At 41.0% G+C, this 17218-nt stretch overlaps 2 protein-coding genes across 15 annotated transcripts in view; both read right to left on the bottom strand.

The window, feature by feature from the left end:
* Positions 1 to 3253: 3253 nt before the first annotated feature.
* On the bottom strand, positions 3254 to 4781 carry CCDC89 (coiled-coil domain containing 89). Its single transcript, XM_036859650.1, has one exon. The coding sequence runs from the start codon at positions 4574 to 4576 to the stop codon at positions 3461 to 3463; it is 1116 nt and encodes a 371-aa protein (XP_036715545.1). The 5' UTR covers positions 4577 to 4781; the 3' UTR covers positions 3254 to 3460.
* A 5707-nt stretch (positions 4782 to 10488) lies between these two features.
* The window catches only part of SYTL2 (synaptotagmin like 2), a 100472-nt gene continuing 93742 nt past the window's right edge, over positions 10489 to 17218 (bottom strand). For all 14 annotated transcript variants that reach the window (XM_036859636.1, XM_036859635.1, XM_036859637.1 and 11 more), the window contains 4 exons: positions 16305 to 16383; positions 14486 to 14585; positions 12565 to 12770; positions 10489 to 11728 (listed from right to left, as the gene is read on the bottom strand). In XM_036859636.1, the coding sequence (XP_036715531.1) occupies positions 11583 to 11728; positions 12565 to 12770; positions 14486 to 14585; positions 16305 to 16383 (531 nt within the window). In that variant the 3' untranslated portion in view covers positions 10489 to 11582. The remainder of the gene's footprint in view (positions 11729 to 12564; positions 12771 to 14485; positions 14586 to 16304; positions 16384 to 17218) is intronic.

Genomic DNA, 17218 nt, shown 5'->3' with positions numbered 1-17218 from the left:
GCTGGTTAGAAGGTGGTTTGTATACCGGGAAAAAGCATGGGTTTTAGAGCCAGAAAGCAGGTCCAGCTACATAATTTGCTGTGCCCAGCAGAAAATGATAATGTGGAGCCCCTTGCCACACAATTATTAAGAATCTCAAGGCAGCAGCAGTAGAACCAAGTGCAGGGTCCCCGTGCAGGTGGCACGTCCACGAAGCCGGTCCTGCCAGAGGGGCTTGGGTTCAAATCTCACCCCTGCCATCCCAAAACTTCCTGGCTTTGGGCGAGTCATCCTCTCTCTCTGAGTCTCATTTTTTATCTATAAAATAGTGATAACTGAACCTCCCTTGAAGAGTTGGTATGAGGGTGACATGAAAAGCACTTGACACATGATAGGTTCACATTACTCTTATTTCTTCCTTTGGGTTGTGGGCTCCTTTCCTCAGCTGTTCTCTAGGCATCCATCTTTGACCTTCTATTCTCATTACCCACTTTCTTTTCAATATCTTTCAAAAGGGTATTAGAGTGAGCATTATGAAATGGTCCACATCTAATCATTTGTAACCTACAAAGTGGCGATTTTATATGGTTCAACCTAACACAAACTCCTTAGCATGACTGAACAGTATTGTCCTTAGACCCGGGCAACTGAGACCCTTTCTTTGTGCCCACGTTTTAGGGAGCATGCACCTTACCCATCCCCTATGCTCTTCCAGACGCACCCTTCCCTCCTAATGAATAGCCCAGGTGGCAAGTCCTCTACTAGCCCACACTCCTGTACAAGGATCCCAGAATTCCCTGCTCAAATGGCCCTCAGGACCCGCTTGGCCTTTGCCCAGGAGCCTCTTCCTCCTCCTCGCAGCCTGGGCACAAAAGCTGAACGGGAGAGATCATCACCCCACCTGACAGCTGTTTGGGGCAGTGGGCGGAGCTTGCACGGGCCAGCGGGGGTGGAGGAGCGAGCAGGAAGAGATGCTGGCACGCATGCGCACCAGTCTCTTCGCAAATCCGCCCGAACCTGTATGGGAGGAGGAGGAGGGCTCGTCTGTGGCTCCTGTTAGTGCGCTTGCCAGTCTCCTCCCGCCTCTCTTCTCTTCTTTTTATCTGTAGAGATGCTTCTCCGCACCTCCTCCCAACTACTTATGATTTCCAAGTATTCTGGACAATTTTACAAACCTCTGTGACTTTCTACACGATGCTGTCTGCAATCTTTCTCCCTTTTCAACACCTGATAAAATTCTACTAGTTATTTAAGAACCAGCTTATATATCAACTTCTGTGTTAGTCATCCCGGGCAATTCTCTCTATCATCCCAACCCTTACCCTCAGGCTTTTAACTGGTGTGTGTGTGTGTGTGTGTTTTACCCACTGTGATCTTACAACACCCCTTGTGAAAACACATTACACTGTATGTGACTGCTCTTTTGCCCCTGGGCTAGACTGTGTGGGAGCTCTTCCAGGGCAGAAAACATGCTTCTTCATGCTTATTCTCAGTGCCCACCCCCAGAGCTTGGTACTCAGTAGACAGTCAATAAATCTTTCAGTGTGATGTTGTCATCAAAATCCCGGCTCCCCAGTGACCAAGTGGCCTTGAGCAAATTACTGAATCTGTTTCCTGTTCTTTGAAATAGAAATGAACACTATTAGCTTCTTCAGTGGTGCTAAGGATTAAATAAAACAATACATTGAAAGTGCTTCAGCACAATGATAAATAGTATGGACTCAATAAAGGGTAACCTTAATCAGCTCCTATATATTCTGATTCTTGGTAATGTGTAAGAGGAAGTAAATAGTCCTTTCATGCCAGCAAGGTGGATCCTTGGAATTTGTATTCAATACCACAATCTTAATAGAACTGTGAGAAAATAGGTTTTAAAAATTGCTTTAGGTAAGGCAAGTGATGCTTAAAATTATTTATTAAAAAGGTACCAAGTAATATTTTTTAATAAATCATTAGGTAACTCTTGGCACTCTTGGCACTAAATGGGTGAGAAAAATACTACACTGTAATCTATTTAGGGAAGTATTCATAATAATGCTTCTATGTCAACTAAATACAGGGAAATAAGGAAGCATAAAGTGTATTTTTACATCTACCTCTTTAAGAACTTTGCATAAATATATATAAAAACTATTATCTGCTTTTATCATTACACATTTAAGTATTCCTACAAAAATGCTGTAAGTATACATATATACATTCCATTTAGATGGTTTTTTTTTTAGAAGTAAAGAGTTGCAAGAAAGTATGTTAATAGAGGGCTTCCCTGGTGGCGCAGTGGTTGGGAGTCTGCCTGCCAATGCAGGGGACACGGGTTCGAGCCCTGGTCTGGGAGGATCCCACGTGCCGCGGAGCGGCTGGGCCCGTGAGCCACAATTGTTGAGCCTGTGCGTCTGGAGCCTGTGCTCCGCAGCGGGAGAGGCCGTGATGGTGAGAGGCCTGCGCACCGCGGTGAGGGGTGGCCCCCGCTTGCCGCAACTGGAGAAAGCCCTCGAGCAGAAACGAGGACCCAACACAGCCAAAAATAAATAATAAATAAATTAAAAAAAAAAAAATTATATAAAAAAAAAGTATGTTAATAGGAACACAACAATCACTATGTGTTGCTATATGTATCATATCCAGTGTGCTATGACCTATTACCCCAAACTGGGGACTTTTGTCTATTAGCATATTGTGCAATATTAAATGAAACTACTGATATTTGCTTTTTTGTACCTGTAAATCCTATTTTTATTAAGGAGAAAAACCAAGAAAATGGAATGTGATCTAAGCTGGCAGGAAAAATTAAAATTGATTGATTTTACTTACTTGAATCTTATTGCTAATACAGACTGACTATAATAAAGTTTGCCTACTTTGGAAAAGAATTTAATGAGCTCAATTTTTGTTCTCCAAGCTAGTGCGAATAAAATAAAATAGAAAGGATACTGCCATAAAGCAGGTGAAGCAAGCAACTGTTTGGCCCGTTGCAAAATCAGACACTTTTCTGCAAGTTATCCATGCTATTAATATGCTATTAACTGTTATAGCTTACAGTCTCAACTACGGGAGATTACAAGCCTACCTATCTACAAGGGCTAATTATGCTATTTTTTTTCTTTTCACAGTAACACATCCCATTGCACTTTGAAGATTCACTCAAGTCCATAACGGCTGCTAATTTTAAAACTTAGGACACATGAAGATATCTGAGGTTGAGAATGAATAAGTTATGGGGGAGGTGGAGATACTGATAGCAAACTTAGGAAGATTTCAAAGGCACAGAAAGAAATTTGGTAAATCTCGTGTATTCTAGGTGGGTAGGACTGAAAATTAGTGTTATCCGGGCAATGGCAACAACAATATCATAGTAAAGTAGTTTTTCTTTGAGTGGTCTCTTGTACTTAAAAGTAGAATAAACGGAATCCCATCTTTACTCTCGCCACAAGGCACAAATACTTGATTTCTAAATTGGAGGCCAGAGGAACCAGAAGCTTCCTTATGGAAAGAGATGGCGGAGTTTGGCGTTGAGTTCTCTCTCCTTGCTTAAAAGATCCAGGCTGTGCTTTTTGAAGGCTTCGGACTGCAGCCTGAGTTCATCGTAGGCCTTCTGGATCCCATCTACCCTGCGCTGGAGTTCCCGGACTCTCAAGTTACTATCCACAGCCACTGCCTCTCGTTCAAACCGCTCTAGCGCATGCCTCCTGGCCACATCGGCCGTCTCCAACTTCTCCTCAAGCTGGCGGATCTCCGCTTGCTTGTTCTGAAGCACCTTGCCCCTCTCCATGGACAGCTGCACCAGCTCGTCTTTCTCACAAGTGACGGTCTGCAGCCTGGCCTGCAGCTCCCGGTTCAGCTGGCTGTGTGCCTGCTCGGCCTTGGCCATCCGCTCCACGGCCTGCTGGTGCTGCTGCTTGAGGCTCTGCAGCTGGCTGCGCAGCTGCTCTGTGTCCTTGGTGTGGGCGCAGGCCTGCTGGCTCTGGCACAGCTCCAGCAGTTCCTTCTCTTGGGCCTGGGCCTGGCAGGCCTCCTGAGTGCTCCTCTGCTTCAGAGACTCCAGCTCCTGGGTGAGGGCCTCACTCCGGGCAGTGAGCTGCAATACCTTGGCCTCCTGGTCCTTCAGAGCCTGGCTGAAGAGGTGGTCATTCTCCATCCTCAGCTTCTCATTCTCCTCTCTCAGCTTGATGTTCTGACTTTTGTGTTCATCCTTGAAGCGGATCATCAACTCATGGTTGGCTGCCAGGGTCATAAAGCGTTCCTCCAGCCTCTGGGCCTGCTGGCTCTTGGCCTTCAGCTTCTCAGCCTCCTGCATCCTCTTCTCCTCCAGCTCTGTGTTGAGCAGCTCCAGGATCTGGCAGCGCTCCAGGGCCTCGTCCGACCTCCGCTTCAGGATGCAGATGAGCTGGGACTGCTCCTGGATGCGGGAGTACAGCATCGCCTTCTCACTCTTCTCCTCCTCGGACAGTCCCCGGAGGTTTGCCAAGGCTTCCCTCAGACCATCCAGTTCCTTAAACTCCATCTCCTCTTCCTGGTTTTCTAGTTTTTTGTTTTGCTTATCTAAGGGTTCTTCAGAGGGTGGGGTGTCCATCCTGAGAGCCGTCTCTTCCTGAGGCATCAGCACTCTCCTCTACTATCGGCTGACTGCACGGCCTCCCCCTCCAGATTTCAAAAGCCACAGTGTTGCTAGGGACTCCTGGCAATGTCTAGCAGTTGTTTTTGCACCCAGTAAGGAGCCCTGTGATTGGTGGACAGGTCTTCAGAATGCTGTGAACTAACAAGAGGGAGACCCGGCTGAGTCCAGAACCAATCTGGTCAGGTTATACTTGCCTTTCTAACCAGTCACAGCTCTCAGCCCAGTGTCTGGCCTGTACTGTACAGAGATGCCAAGCCCACTTGATTTCCAGCCAGCATCAGGGGAAGAAGCCTGACTCCGCATAATTTCTCGTGGGAGTAAACAAATCAAGCAGTGGTGACATATTCCTCTTCCCTCTCCCCGCTTCAGTGGTCATGAGAATAAAGTCCTCTCTGTGGAAAGGGTTGGCTCCTTAAAAAATTTGCAATCTATAAATACAAAGTAGCAGTAGTACTCTGAGAGCGGTGATCCTAAATGGCTGTGAGTTTGTACCTGTAGTGTTTAACACACCTCAGTGAAAGAGCAAACCCCAGAGAAATTTCTTTTGTTTCCTGAAGCATTGTCCCCAACTGGGAATACATTTTATTAGCTATTCAGCACTCCCTGTTTTACCCACTGGCACAATAGGGTTACAGAGAAAAGCTTAATGGACAATATAGACGTGACAAACATTAAAACAGAAAAAAGATTCAAATGAGGCTTACCTTATACACACCAAAGTCAATTCCAGATGGATTAAACAGTTAAATGTAAAGACTAAAATGAAAACAAAGTATTAAAAATGGAAACTAGAGGAAAATAAGGGTAAGCATTCAAGTTCTGGGTCAGGAAGGACTTTCTTAGCTTAAATATTATGTAAGAGATGAATAAGGTAACACTTAATTTGACTTAAACATATAAAGTTATATATAATTTAAAAAATTATGTGACTCTGAGGTCTCTCCAGCCCCTTCTTCCTCAGGACCTGCCTGATGTTTTAGTTTTATTCCCTAGCCTAACACCAGCTATTGACGTTTCCCTAGCAGGCCCTGTCTGTAGGTGTTCCCTCTGCCTGGAATGCTTTTTCCCACTTTGTCCCTTGTCGCTCTAGTAATTTACTCAGCATTTTATACTTAGATAAGAATCACCTCCTCTGTGAAACCTCTCCTAGCCCCTAAGTGCAGACGTGACCACTCACCTCTTTTAGTGCAGCCACTCTAGCCTATTTGTACTTCCAACAGAGCATTTGAAAGCCTTACTGCACTAATCATTTACTCCCCTGCCTTCCCCTGCTAAACTCTGAGATCCTTAGGGGCAGGAACTGTGTCTGTTTCATCCTTGATGACTAGACCAATGCCTTGGGGAGACTCAGATAAATATCTGTTGAATGGATGTTGAAGGCAAAAATCAAATAGAGAAAAATATCCACCATAAATATGACAGACAACAGATTTATATTTTTACAAAGAACCTGTACAAATCAATAAAGCATTAACATCTTAAAAGAGAAATAAACAATTGAATTCACAGATGAGGGGACAGAAATGGCCAAGAATTGAACCCTATCAGGGATCCAATAAATATAAGTTAACATTAGATATCATTTCATCTATCAAATAAGTCAAAAATTTTCCCCTTCTTTTAAGATGACCCAGGACTGGTAAGGGTATAGTGAAATAGGTGCTCTCTTATACCATGGTAAAAGTCAATTGATGTATTGAGAACTTAAAACACCTTTATGCCTTTTGAACTAATGATTGTCCTTTTGTCCTTCTGAAAGAAAGACCTTTCTCTGAAAGAAAAAGTTTTGCTCAAAGTGTGGTTTATAACAGCTAAAAGTTGGAAACCAAAATATCCAAAAAAGAGAAAATTTTAAGAAAATTATATTTTCATATAATAGAATATTATGTAGACATTAAACATTATCATGTTTATAGGTAATTTAATGGCATGGAAATACTTGTGTTTGAAAGATAATTGAAAAAAGCAAGATAAAAAAGTTAAAATTTAGAATGATCTTAATGATGTGAAAACTTAAGCACAGAGCAAAGAGTTAGCTATTCCTGCAGTCACTGTTAAGTCTGTGGTCAGACTTAATTTCTCAAGTCATGATGATAAGGAAAAAGCCTGGGGTGTTATTATACATGGATGGATTTTTAAATGCTTCAGGTTTCACTTGGAGCAAAATAGATCTGAAAGAAGAGTTTGAGATTTTTGCTTTGGTCTCAAAGATCAGGATCTCCTGTCCCAAATCCCGAATCTGTCTATCAGGGAAAGCTTTCACCAGCAAAAGGCTGGGAAAATCTCCTGAACTAAAATTTTAATAACTTAAATTGTAGGTTATTTAGGGTTTGTGAAAGTGAATTAAAAAATGTGAGTGAAACTTATTTTTAATTTCCCCCTCACATCTCTTCTTCACTTTTCCTTAAATTTCAAGCTTCATATGCTGAAATGGAACTTGAAAAGTTGAGGCAAGTGACTAGAAAATTAGAATAGTCCTCTTCATTTAAATAAAAGGGTCAGACATACATTGAAAATTTTATTTGCTGATTATTATGTATGGTTGTCTGATGTAGTAAAGCGAATTCACAGAATATGTTTCCTAAGAAAAGAAAAGAAAAGAGGAAAAATACTCAAGATGTTAATAGCAGTTGTTTCTTGAGGAAGAGCTTATGGATGTTTTCCCCTCTCTTTGTACCTAAGTTCCTTGCACATAATGGATGCTCAATGAAATCTGTTGATTAAATACATTTCCTACATTAGGAATATTTTATATATCTCTTCTACGTTAAAATTATTTTAACTATTAAATTCATAGATCACTTGTCAAGGTTAAGAATCTCAAAAGATCCTAATCAGTATTCATTCACTGATTTATTCAACAAACATTTGTCATGTATGGTGCGGTGCTAGATGCTAAGTATACATTAATAAATTAGGTATATCACTCTTCTCAGAGAACTTTCAGTTTAGTAATAATGACTTTTGGCTCCTTTCTGCCATGGTTTTCTTTGTTATGCCATTTTCCCACCTACCTTTGACCCTGAAGGTATCCAGTATATTCCCTTTCCAGAGGTCCAAGTCATGAACCTTGGCCAATGTTCTCCCTAGTGGTGACCAACGAGTTCCCTCCACTTGTCTTTGTTAAGTCTTTTAACATCTCCTTTTTAAAGCTGCTATTTACAGAGTTCTTCTATATGCCCTACATAGTACTAGGCATTTGTACATCTTCTCTCATTTAATTCTGACAATATTCTTGAAACATAGGCATTATTATCCACATTTTATAGTTGGCAGGGAACAAAGAAACTAAGGCACAGAGACGTTAAGTTGTCCCAAGTCACTCAGAGAGTAAGTGATAGAGACAGAATTCAAACCCAGATTTTTTGATACCTAACCCCATGGTCTTTAGTTCATCATTCATTCATTTGCTTAATCATTCATTCATTCAATTCACATACTGAGAAACTGTTATGTCCAAGATTTGCAGTACCAGCTCTTAAGATGATTACAGTCTAATGATGGAGACAAATAATAGAAAAACAGCAATTCAGTATGATAACTGCTAACATAATCATGGATAAATTGGACACATCACTCTTCTCAAAGAATAAAAATAGGGGCAAAATGATCTGAAGTCTGATCCCACATCCTGACTGAGGTGCTGAATGTGAAGAGTGAGAGTCTTCTTTTTGTAAGGCTGAAGGAGAACCAGTTCTTTTGGAACAAGTCAGCCAAAGAAGTGGAAGGAATGTTCTGTGATTGGATCAAATGTGTGGGAGCACTTCTTTTGTAAAACAAACTAGTGAAATTAGTGAATGAGCCTGCGGGGGAGTGGAGACAGGAGAGGAGATAGGAGAGCAATCCCAAAGGAGAATGGGGATTCTTCTTGGGACAAGAATTCTTCTTGGGACAACTTAACCTCAGTCTGCCTTAGTTTCTTTGTTCCCTGCCAACTCTAAAATGTGGATAATAATGCCTATGTTTCAAGAATATTGTCAGAATTAAATGAGAGAAGATGTACAAATGCCTAAGAGTACAAGAGAAGGCAGATGTTCGGGGACTTTTTACTTAAATGGTGAGTATGGATGAGAGATGTACAAAGAAGTCCAAGCAAGTTCCCTGGACGTAAGCCTAGGCTAACAGTAATCATGCTTTGGTGGGCTCCTAGGCCATGTGAACAGGTTATGCAGTTTCCAGGATCCTCACCATCTACTTAAAAGCTGCAGCAGTCATGATGGTTGGGGAAATTTCGGCCTCCCTGGAAAGAGTCAGCAGTGACTCTTTGGAATATTACTTCATTTTTTAAATAATGGAATTTTGAAGCATTTTTCACCAAACGGGGAAACAAATTACATGGCTACCTAGCTCTTGATTTCTCCAGTGTCCATCTGTATGATACCCTAGTCTTCTGAAAATGGATCACTTCTCCCTGGCCACAGGGTGGACACATAATCCACGCAGGGCCAAGCATAAGATCTTACCCTATCCATTCCTGGCTACCGTGAGTGGTCCAACAGGTGGGGACGTGACCCAAGCCTGGCCAGTTTCTCCCAGAGCTCTCTCAAGCTGAATCCAGGAAACAGAAGTGCTTTAGCTGAGAGCTTGTGATGCTGGAGCTGCCTGCCCCTGAGGAAGAGGAGAGACAGTATCTGAGTTCCTGGTTCCAGCCCACGAGTCCCCAAAGTAATCTAGTTCCTGTAGTACTTCCTTAATTCTCTGGGCTAACAGTTTATTTCCAATAAATCCCCCTTTTGGGCTTATTTCTGGTTGGGTTTCTGGAAAAAGAAAAAGAGCCCTAAAACATGCAGTTCAAGGAAATGCCTCCAGTTTAAGAAAATAAAAAAACTCAGCAGGGACTTTGCCTAAAAATCCCACTGGATGAAAAGTCTGTCAACTTGAGTTCACCAAAGAATTCAGGTTGCCTACACTTTATAATGCATGAAAATCCCATTTAGCCTTCCTCTTGTAGCCAGGTGAGATTAAAGCTTTTATATTTTTTTTTTGGAAAAACAATGTGACACGACATCCCCTTGGATGACCCAAGGCAGTTGGAAGTTCTGTGGGCAGATGCAAGGATGGTTCTATTGTCCCCTCTGGTGTTTTGGGGATCTGGGGATGGGGAAGGTGGGCATTCCTAGTCCTAGATGGGGAGATACTAGAACCCATCTCATTCATGCTTCATAGCTGGCTGGATGCTGGCAGATGGCTGAGCAGGTAACTGGAAAAAGGGCTGAGAAAGTAGCTTGTAGTATGAAGTGGCAGGAGCTGGAACAGGATTTTCACTTCTGCTATGGCTCTAGCCGACCTTGGAGGTGTGCCTCCTTTCACCTCATCTTGTCCCTCCCTGCAGCCAGAACAGGAAGAGGAAATACAGCTAGATTAACCACCCTCCTAAAAGACCTGGAGAGACAGTGAGGGAAGGGCATTGTTTTAGGTTAGTTGCTCTTACTGGCCAGTGGGTCGAAGGTTCTCGCATCTGTTTCGGGGAAGGGAGGCAAGCACTCCAGATGTTTTCAATGACATTCGTTAGATACCTGTTGTAAGATCTCACCCTCCCCTCACCACCCAGGCTTCCCCCAGGCTGTATTAAATCAGGGCTTGTTTTGCAAATGGAGAGCTAGTGGGGTACTAAGGGGGAGTAATGCTTTATGTATTAAATGACCCGAAAATGTGTTTGTGGAAAACTTTAAGAATAAATGTTAATGTATCTTCAAAGCTTTTCAACTACTTTTTAAAAATAAAAGCTCTACTCTTAATAACATAGCTGAAGCTTCCAATTTAGAGGAAATGATGCCCAGAGTTGCAGTAAAGACTCTGGAGAAATATTAGCCCCAAAGTTCTTTAGCCTTGCTAGGGAATTTAGATTTTAGGGTTCTTAACATAAAGTATTTCATTTAAAACAAGAAGTCAGATTAATCTGACAATTAAATCATATAATAATTTATTCTAAGGGTTTTTACAAAATACTTTATGAAAATTATACAGACACAGGAAGTACAGTATAATTTAACAATTTTCATTCTAATTAAAACTTTGTTGCAAGGCATGTCTGCAACCACTCTCATGCTGCTTTCATATAGTAGAGTTATAAGAAAAACAGAATCTCATATACGCAAGGTTTTTGTTTTATATACTGGCACTCTATTACAAAATACAGGCTTGAGACTTACCTTAGGAGAAAATTAAGCCCAAAACTAAATTCCACCTATGGCCAGCGGGTGGCACCAAAGCACATTTGGGACGTTAATACTGGGCAAAGGGAAAGTTTCTCAAGGCAAAAAATATACGCAGTAAATATAGTCTCATTGCCCTAACATGGAATTCCATTTTCAATAGAGATTACAGAGTAAATAGTTTTCTTATGAACAAATTCTTTATCATCACTGATATTCTGCCTTTTTTTCCCCTCGTAGGAGTATCTTTCAGTCACTCTTCTATAACCAACATTTTTTCAGTTCATGCAAGGGTTTTCAATGATCAAGTGGCAGGCCCTCCTAACTGTAGCACAAAACTGTGGCTTGAAACACATGGCAGTGGGACTTCCCTGGTGGTCCAGTGGGTAAGGCTCCACGCTTCCAGTACAGGGGGTGTGGGTTCGATCCCTGGTCGGGGAATTAAGATCCGACAAGCCTTGTGGCACGGCCAAAAAATGAAAAAAAAAAAGAAACACATGATGGCAAATTTGAAAACTTTGTTCATTAACACCCCACATTTAATTATTTTTGGCAGGTTTTTCTTTGAAGCAGCAGCAATGGTTTGATTTTCTTAACTTTCTCAAACATCTTCTTTAATGTTGGAGTCACAAACACATTACATATTTTGTTATCATTTAAGTCTCTTGGGCTTTGTAACCGAAGAAGTACATGCAGGTTGACTTTAACATGCTGTGTAGCATTTGTTACTGCAATAGATAGAAGGTGAGGATCTCTGTCTACATAGTAAGATTTTTAAGATCAGATTCCACCTGTTTAGTAGTTTTCAGTGGAGGAGCCAGTGGACTTTGGGTTCACTTGGACATCTTGGCAATCAACAGCATTCTGAGAGGCAGGGTTGCTTCAATCCAAGAGTTGGGGGAATTTACCATCTTTTCCCAGAGAGCAACTTCCTCTGAAGTAGAGTCCATCCAATCCACTTCAGTACCATAGCTTTTCCCTGGAAAAAAAGGGAAGCTTTGCATTTAGAAAGGAATAGCTCATTGGGAAAAACTGAGTCATTCTCTAATTATAATCACCAATGGAGACAGCTAGGAAGAGTTTTAACATCACCAGGAGGGCAGAGAAAGAACTGTTTAACCATCTGAGATATCCAATAATGGGACCCACCACAACTGGGATTATTCTCATTACCCTCAGAGTAATGATTTCTCTTCACATTCATATAAAAGGTAGATGAGAATCTGTCAGGTGCATAAGGGGATAGTAGGGAGGATTCCAGCATTGGGTTGGAAGTGACAGTAGGTGATCTCTAGGGAAGTGCAGTTACAGCTTTAGTGTCTAACAGACTCAATTTTGAATCTTGGCTCTGCCACTTATTAGCTCTGTTTCTTAATTTCTTGGAACATCAGTTTCTCTGGGGATAACATTAGAAACAACTCATAGAACTGCTGTGAGGATTAAATGAAATAATGCAAATAAAGCACTTAGTACAGTGATCAGTGCTCCATAAATATTAGTTACTATTATTATGCAAAGCACACTTTTAGCCATGAAGGGCCATAAATATTTTTTCAGGAAAGAGTAGTGATGAAGGCTTTTCTGGTTTCCCCCACAATAACTTAAGCTCTGTGTGGACAGACATTGCATCCTGTTAATCTTTGTATCCAGAGTCCTTGGCACACAGCCTGACATTCCTTCACTCATTCATTTCATTATACTTAACAGAAACAATATCTGTTTTCATTAGGAAGAAGCAAAACAACAAACCAACCAATCTCTAGTGTCTCCAGAAGCATTTGACTCATGGAGAATTAAAAATGTAACAAATGTTACCTGTTCCAAAGCCAATCCGAAGACCTCCCAAAAACTGGTTGCTTAATTTGTAATGGTCCCAGACGGTAAGCTCGACACAGGCTTCCGTCAGGTCCTCGGGCCTGAACCCATCATACACCATGGTGTGGTTGAAGACAGGGTTGCTGGTTTTCCCCACAGCTCTCGTCTTCTGGCGACTTTTCCTACTTGTATCTGGAAGGATGGTACTACAAAAGGAAACATTATTGTGAGAGCATTTTAATAAGACAGTAAACTCATGCTTTCAGTGTACTTCAGCTACTGAGGATTGGCGAGAGGAAATGGAAGAAAAAAAGAGTGTAGAGAGATGGTGATGGTGATGGCGATGGTGGGGCATCCTGCTGGAAAGACTCTCTGCACCAGAGTGGACCACACTTTCTTGGAATCCTGACTCTGCCACTTAGTGGCTGTGTAGTGTAGGAAATTGACTTAACCTCTTAGACACTTGCTTCCTCATCTATAAAATGGGAATGGTGATGCCTACCTCAAAAGGTTAATATTAGAATTACATATTAAGCAAACAACTTAGTTCAGTACCTGCACTTAGTGTTTACTATGTAGCAATTGTTTGAGGATTCCTCTAAAATCTCTTCCTGATTATCTGTGATAGCCTAAGAAATCAGTCTTGTACAGAACTGAAAAAGAAGAGAAACCTCTCCAATTTGCTAGATTTGACTTTGGGAATAAATTATGTTACATACTTGCAATTATTTACATTTACTTTATGGTAATAATTGAAATTAATTTAACCTACCATGCCTCTTGTGAAGGCAAGAAGGGCCGGGACTAGTCTTGGAATGGGAGACTGACCTGAGCTGAAAAACTTATCAGTTTGACATCTATGAAGAATATGTATAGGGAAAATCATAAATAAGGTCATATAAACTTAAATAGCTACAACTGGTCCTCTGGTAGAATATATACAGATAAAATTAGTCAGAGAGAGTTAGGATGGCACAATAATATCTGTTTAGTTACTATTTACTAGATGCCAAGCATTTATATTACAACAGAGAAAAAGGCTGCAACTTAAAAACCCAAATTGTCTTCAGCTCTTATGAGCTAATTATTAATATGGGTCTATTTAGCAAATAACTTCCCAGGTATTTACAGACTGATGCAAAAGGCCTTTTGCAAATGGGCCACAAAACAGATGCTCCACAAAGGGTCCAAGAGGTGTGGCATCACCATTAGCCATTTCATAAACTCTTTAGTATTGAATATTGTCCTCATCAGCAGATGTACCTCCTAGAAGACATTGCGTATCTGAGTATGTCATCTCTGATTTCCATTGTATATATTCCCTCTTATCTTTATGATTTTAAAACTAAATGAAGTACTTCCCTGGTGGTGCAGTGGTTAAGAATTGCCTGCCAATGCAGGGGACACAGGACACAGGTTCAATCCCTGGTCCGGGAAGATCCCACATGCTGCGGAACAACTAAGCCCGTGCACCACAACTACTGAGCCTGTGTTCTAGAGCCCGCGAGCCACAACTACTGAGCCTGCGTGCCACAACTACTGAGGTCCGTGCGCCTAGAGCCCGCGCTCCGCAACAAGAGAAGCCACAACAATGAGAAGCCTGTGCACCACAACGAAGAGTAGCTCCCCGCTCGCCGCAACCAGAGAAAGCCCGCACGTAGCAGCTAAGACCCAATGCAGCCAAAAATAAAAAAATAAATAAATAAATTTATTTAAAAAAAACCAAAACGCAAAAAACTAAATGAAGCCTTGGAGGGGGTTCATGTCAAAGATCCCTCTAGCTCAAGTCGCCATTGTCTCAAGTTATTTCATTTATACTACGAATGATGACTTTCAGCATCACAGATACAGAAAAGTAAAACCAAGCAGCAAAGGCCAGGCTATTGTAGAACTGAGGGAGGAGAGTTATCAATGCTGTTACCATTTAACAAAAGAATTTAGATGGCTGCCCCTTAGCAGTGGTAGATCAAGGCATTCCTTCACCCAGATGTGCACTTCTCCAGTTGTAGGAAGCTTTTTACCTGTAACAGAAAAGAGAGAGAGAAAATGAAATTCCACTGCCACTCCTCTCTTGGCAGTACTGCATCCAAAGATGCCAACCTAAAAATGGTCTGACATAGTGACGCTAGCTAGTGCTTGATCATATGATCCTAGTTGATTGTATCTATTCTTAACTATATCTTTCATAGTCTGGCTATACTGAGCTCAGATAGCTCTATGAAAATAATTTAATTGATTCCAAGTACAGAGTATTACATCATTCTTTTTGGGTTTTGCTTGACTCAATGAGATCAATTATAGATATTAGGTATGTGAATCATCCATTTACAGTTATATTCAAAACTACTCAGTGAAATGCATATACCTTTCAAATATTATTACCAATATCAATTGGTGCTGATAGGAGGCATTTTAAACATATTTGAGTATAGGGTAACCAAAACAGGTACTGGTTAAGGTACAGTCACTCTTCTTGTTAGAAGGAGTTACAAATTTTATAGGACTATTGTATAGACACACATAAGAGCCAGTATTATAGACAGGGAATTACTCAGAAGTTGGCTTAGTCTGAAGTTGTTGTCTAGGTTGGGTGCACATGGATGGAGGAATACTACCGTATATTTCTGGATAGGTGGACCCAATCAGTCAACCAACCAGTATTTAATGGGCATCTATTATGTGCTCAGCCCTATGCTAGGAATGCCATTGGACATACAAGGAATACAGGAAATCTATGTCCTTGGGAGATGTTTACAGTTAAGCTAGAGAGAGAAACACAATAAAAACTATAAAAATGTAATATAAGAATGAAATGCAAAGTTATTACTGTAACGTTCTAGAAGATGATGTGATCAGTGAGGTAAAAACATTCAGGAAAAGCTTTAGGGAGGAGATGGGACTTCATCTAAGACTTGGATAGGCTACTGAAAGCACCTGAGTTTGCAACCCCTGATTTCAGTCCTAACATTCATATAGATTCTTAAGGAGGACAACTTGGGGAACTGTGTGGGAAATGAGAGGGGGGTTAGCACTCATTTCCTGACAGTCTCTTGCTCCTTAACTGTGCTGGAAACTGAGGCCCTAACATCAAGGATGCAATTAAAAATTCTGAAGAAAAAGCTTTCTCCCCTAATGAGACCTTGAGCGTAGAGGACAAATGAGCTCTAATTTCTTAGGGGCTTCATATGAATTCTCCCAATTCCCACCTATGGGGGAAAAAAACACACCAGTTCCATTTGTATCACAGCACTATACAGGAAAGGCCAATTCACGCTGTGCAGATACAAACTTTTGGGAGAGTGAGGTAAAAGTTAAAACAAGGGCTGTAAGCTGGACTGAAAAAAAAAATGAGAATTTTTCTCATAGAAACAGAAAATAGAATAGTGGTTACCAGGAAGGGGAACCTGGAAGCTGTGGTTTAATGGGTATAGAGTTTCAGATATACAAGATGAAAAAGTCCAGAGATCTGCTTCACAACATTGTAAATATACTTAACACTACTAATGGTACACTTAAAAATGGTTAAGAAAAATTTTATGCTATGTGTTTTTACCACAATAAAAAAAAAAGAAAATTTTGTAGTTTACAACTGTGGATTGACTCATTCGGTCTATACGATTACTAAATTAGTAAGTTTATTTAGGGCTTCACCTTTGAAAAACTCATAGAACTCAAAGAAATCCTTGAAGAGGGGAGGCATAAGGTAAGGACATAAATCTGGACAGAAAATCACTACATACCAGGCATTGGCTCTGGGACATACTGGAGAGCTAACTTCATTTCACCTCTGTTTTCTGCTTCAAAGGCAACTGGTGCCGTCTGGAAAATGAAGGAATGTCAGCAGGTATGAGACACAAACCATTTACCCTGTTTGTTGGTGCTCTGTTACAGGACCATATCTGCCTCATTTCTCAGATTAGGTATCACTCATGAGTGCCCTGGATTAAAATTTCCCTCCCCATCAGAGCTAGACTGTTGCTTTTATATCTGAGAAAGCTATATTGCATATCTTTGCGGGGTACCCAGAAAACATTTCAAGGCCTTTAGTTCAGAGAAATCAGAATGGCTTCCTTGGAGACAGGAGAGGTGTTCTGGGATGCTTTGGTTTTTATAAAAACACATACATTTTGTCAGTCATTCAGCCAGCACATAAAACAACTTATTTGTATTCTCTTTCTTTGAAGGAGTAAGAAGATTCAGGGTGGGGGTGGGCAAGGCGGGGGACAAATATTACATTTTCAAAGCTGCATTAACCTAATTATTTTAGACCAAATGAGGAGATGCCTGTAAGAATAACAAAGACTGAACAATAATTTTAAAACATATCTATTATAAGAGAGAGAGAGTTCTACTTTCAAATTCTGGTCTTTTAGAGCCTTATTTCCAAAACATGGCTACATGTCAGAAACACAAGGGAAGTTAGTTAAAAATGAGATGCTTTTGACAACTTCTGAGGAGTTCTCATCTAGCAAGTCTTGGGTAGACCTAGAAATAAGTGCTTCAGGTGATTCTGATGCGATATTTTGGAACCATTTCTTGTGGAACTGTTTTATTGTGTAGATACTTAATAATAGTTTGTATTAATTCTATGTATCACTTGCAGCTATGATGGACTAGCTGGGATCACACCAACCCTCATGATGAGGATAAAAAA

This window comes from Balaenoptera musculus, chromosome 8 (assembly GCF_009873245.2).
Source record: "Balaenoptera musculus isolate JJ_BM4_2016_0621 chromosome 8, mBalMus1.pri.v3, whole genome shotgun sequence".
NCBI classification, from domain to species: domain Eukaryota; kingdom Metazoa; phylum Chordata; class Mammalia; order Artiodactyla; family Balaenopteridae; genus Balaenoptera; species Balaenoptera musculus.
The sequence above is the reverse complement of the archived record's forward strand: the minus strand, read 5'-3'. Positions and strand labels throughout refer to the sequence as shown.

Coding starts and splice junctions, on each gene's coding strand:
- CCDC89 (XM_036859650.1), bottom strand. CDS start 4,576: ATGCCTCAGGAAGAGACGGCTCTCAGGATGGACACCCCACCCTCTGAA.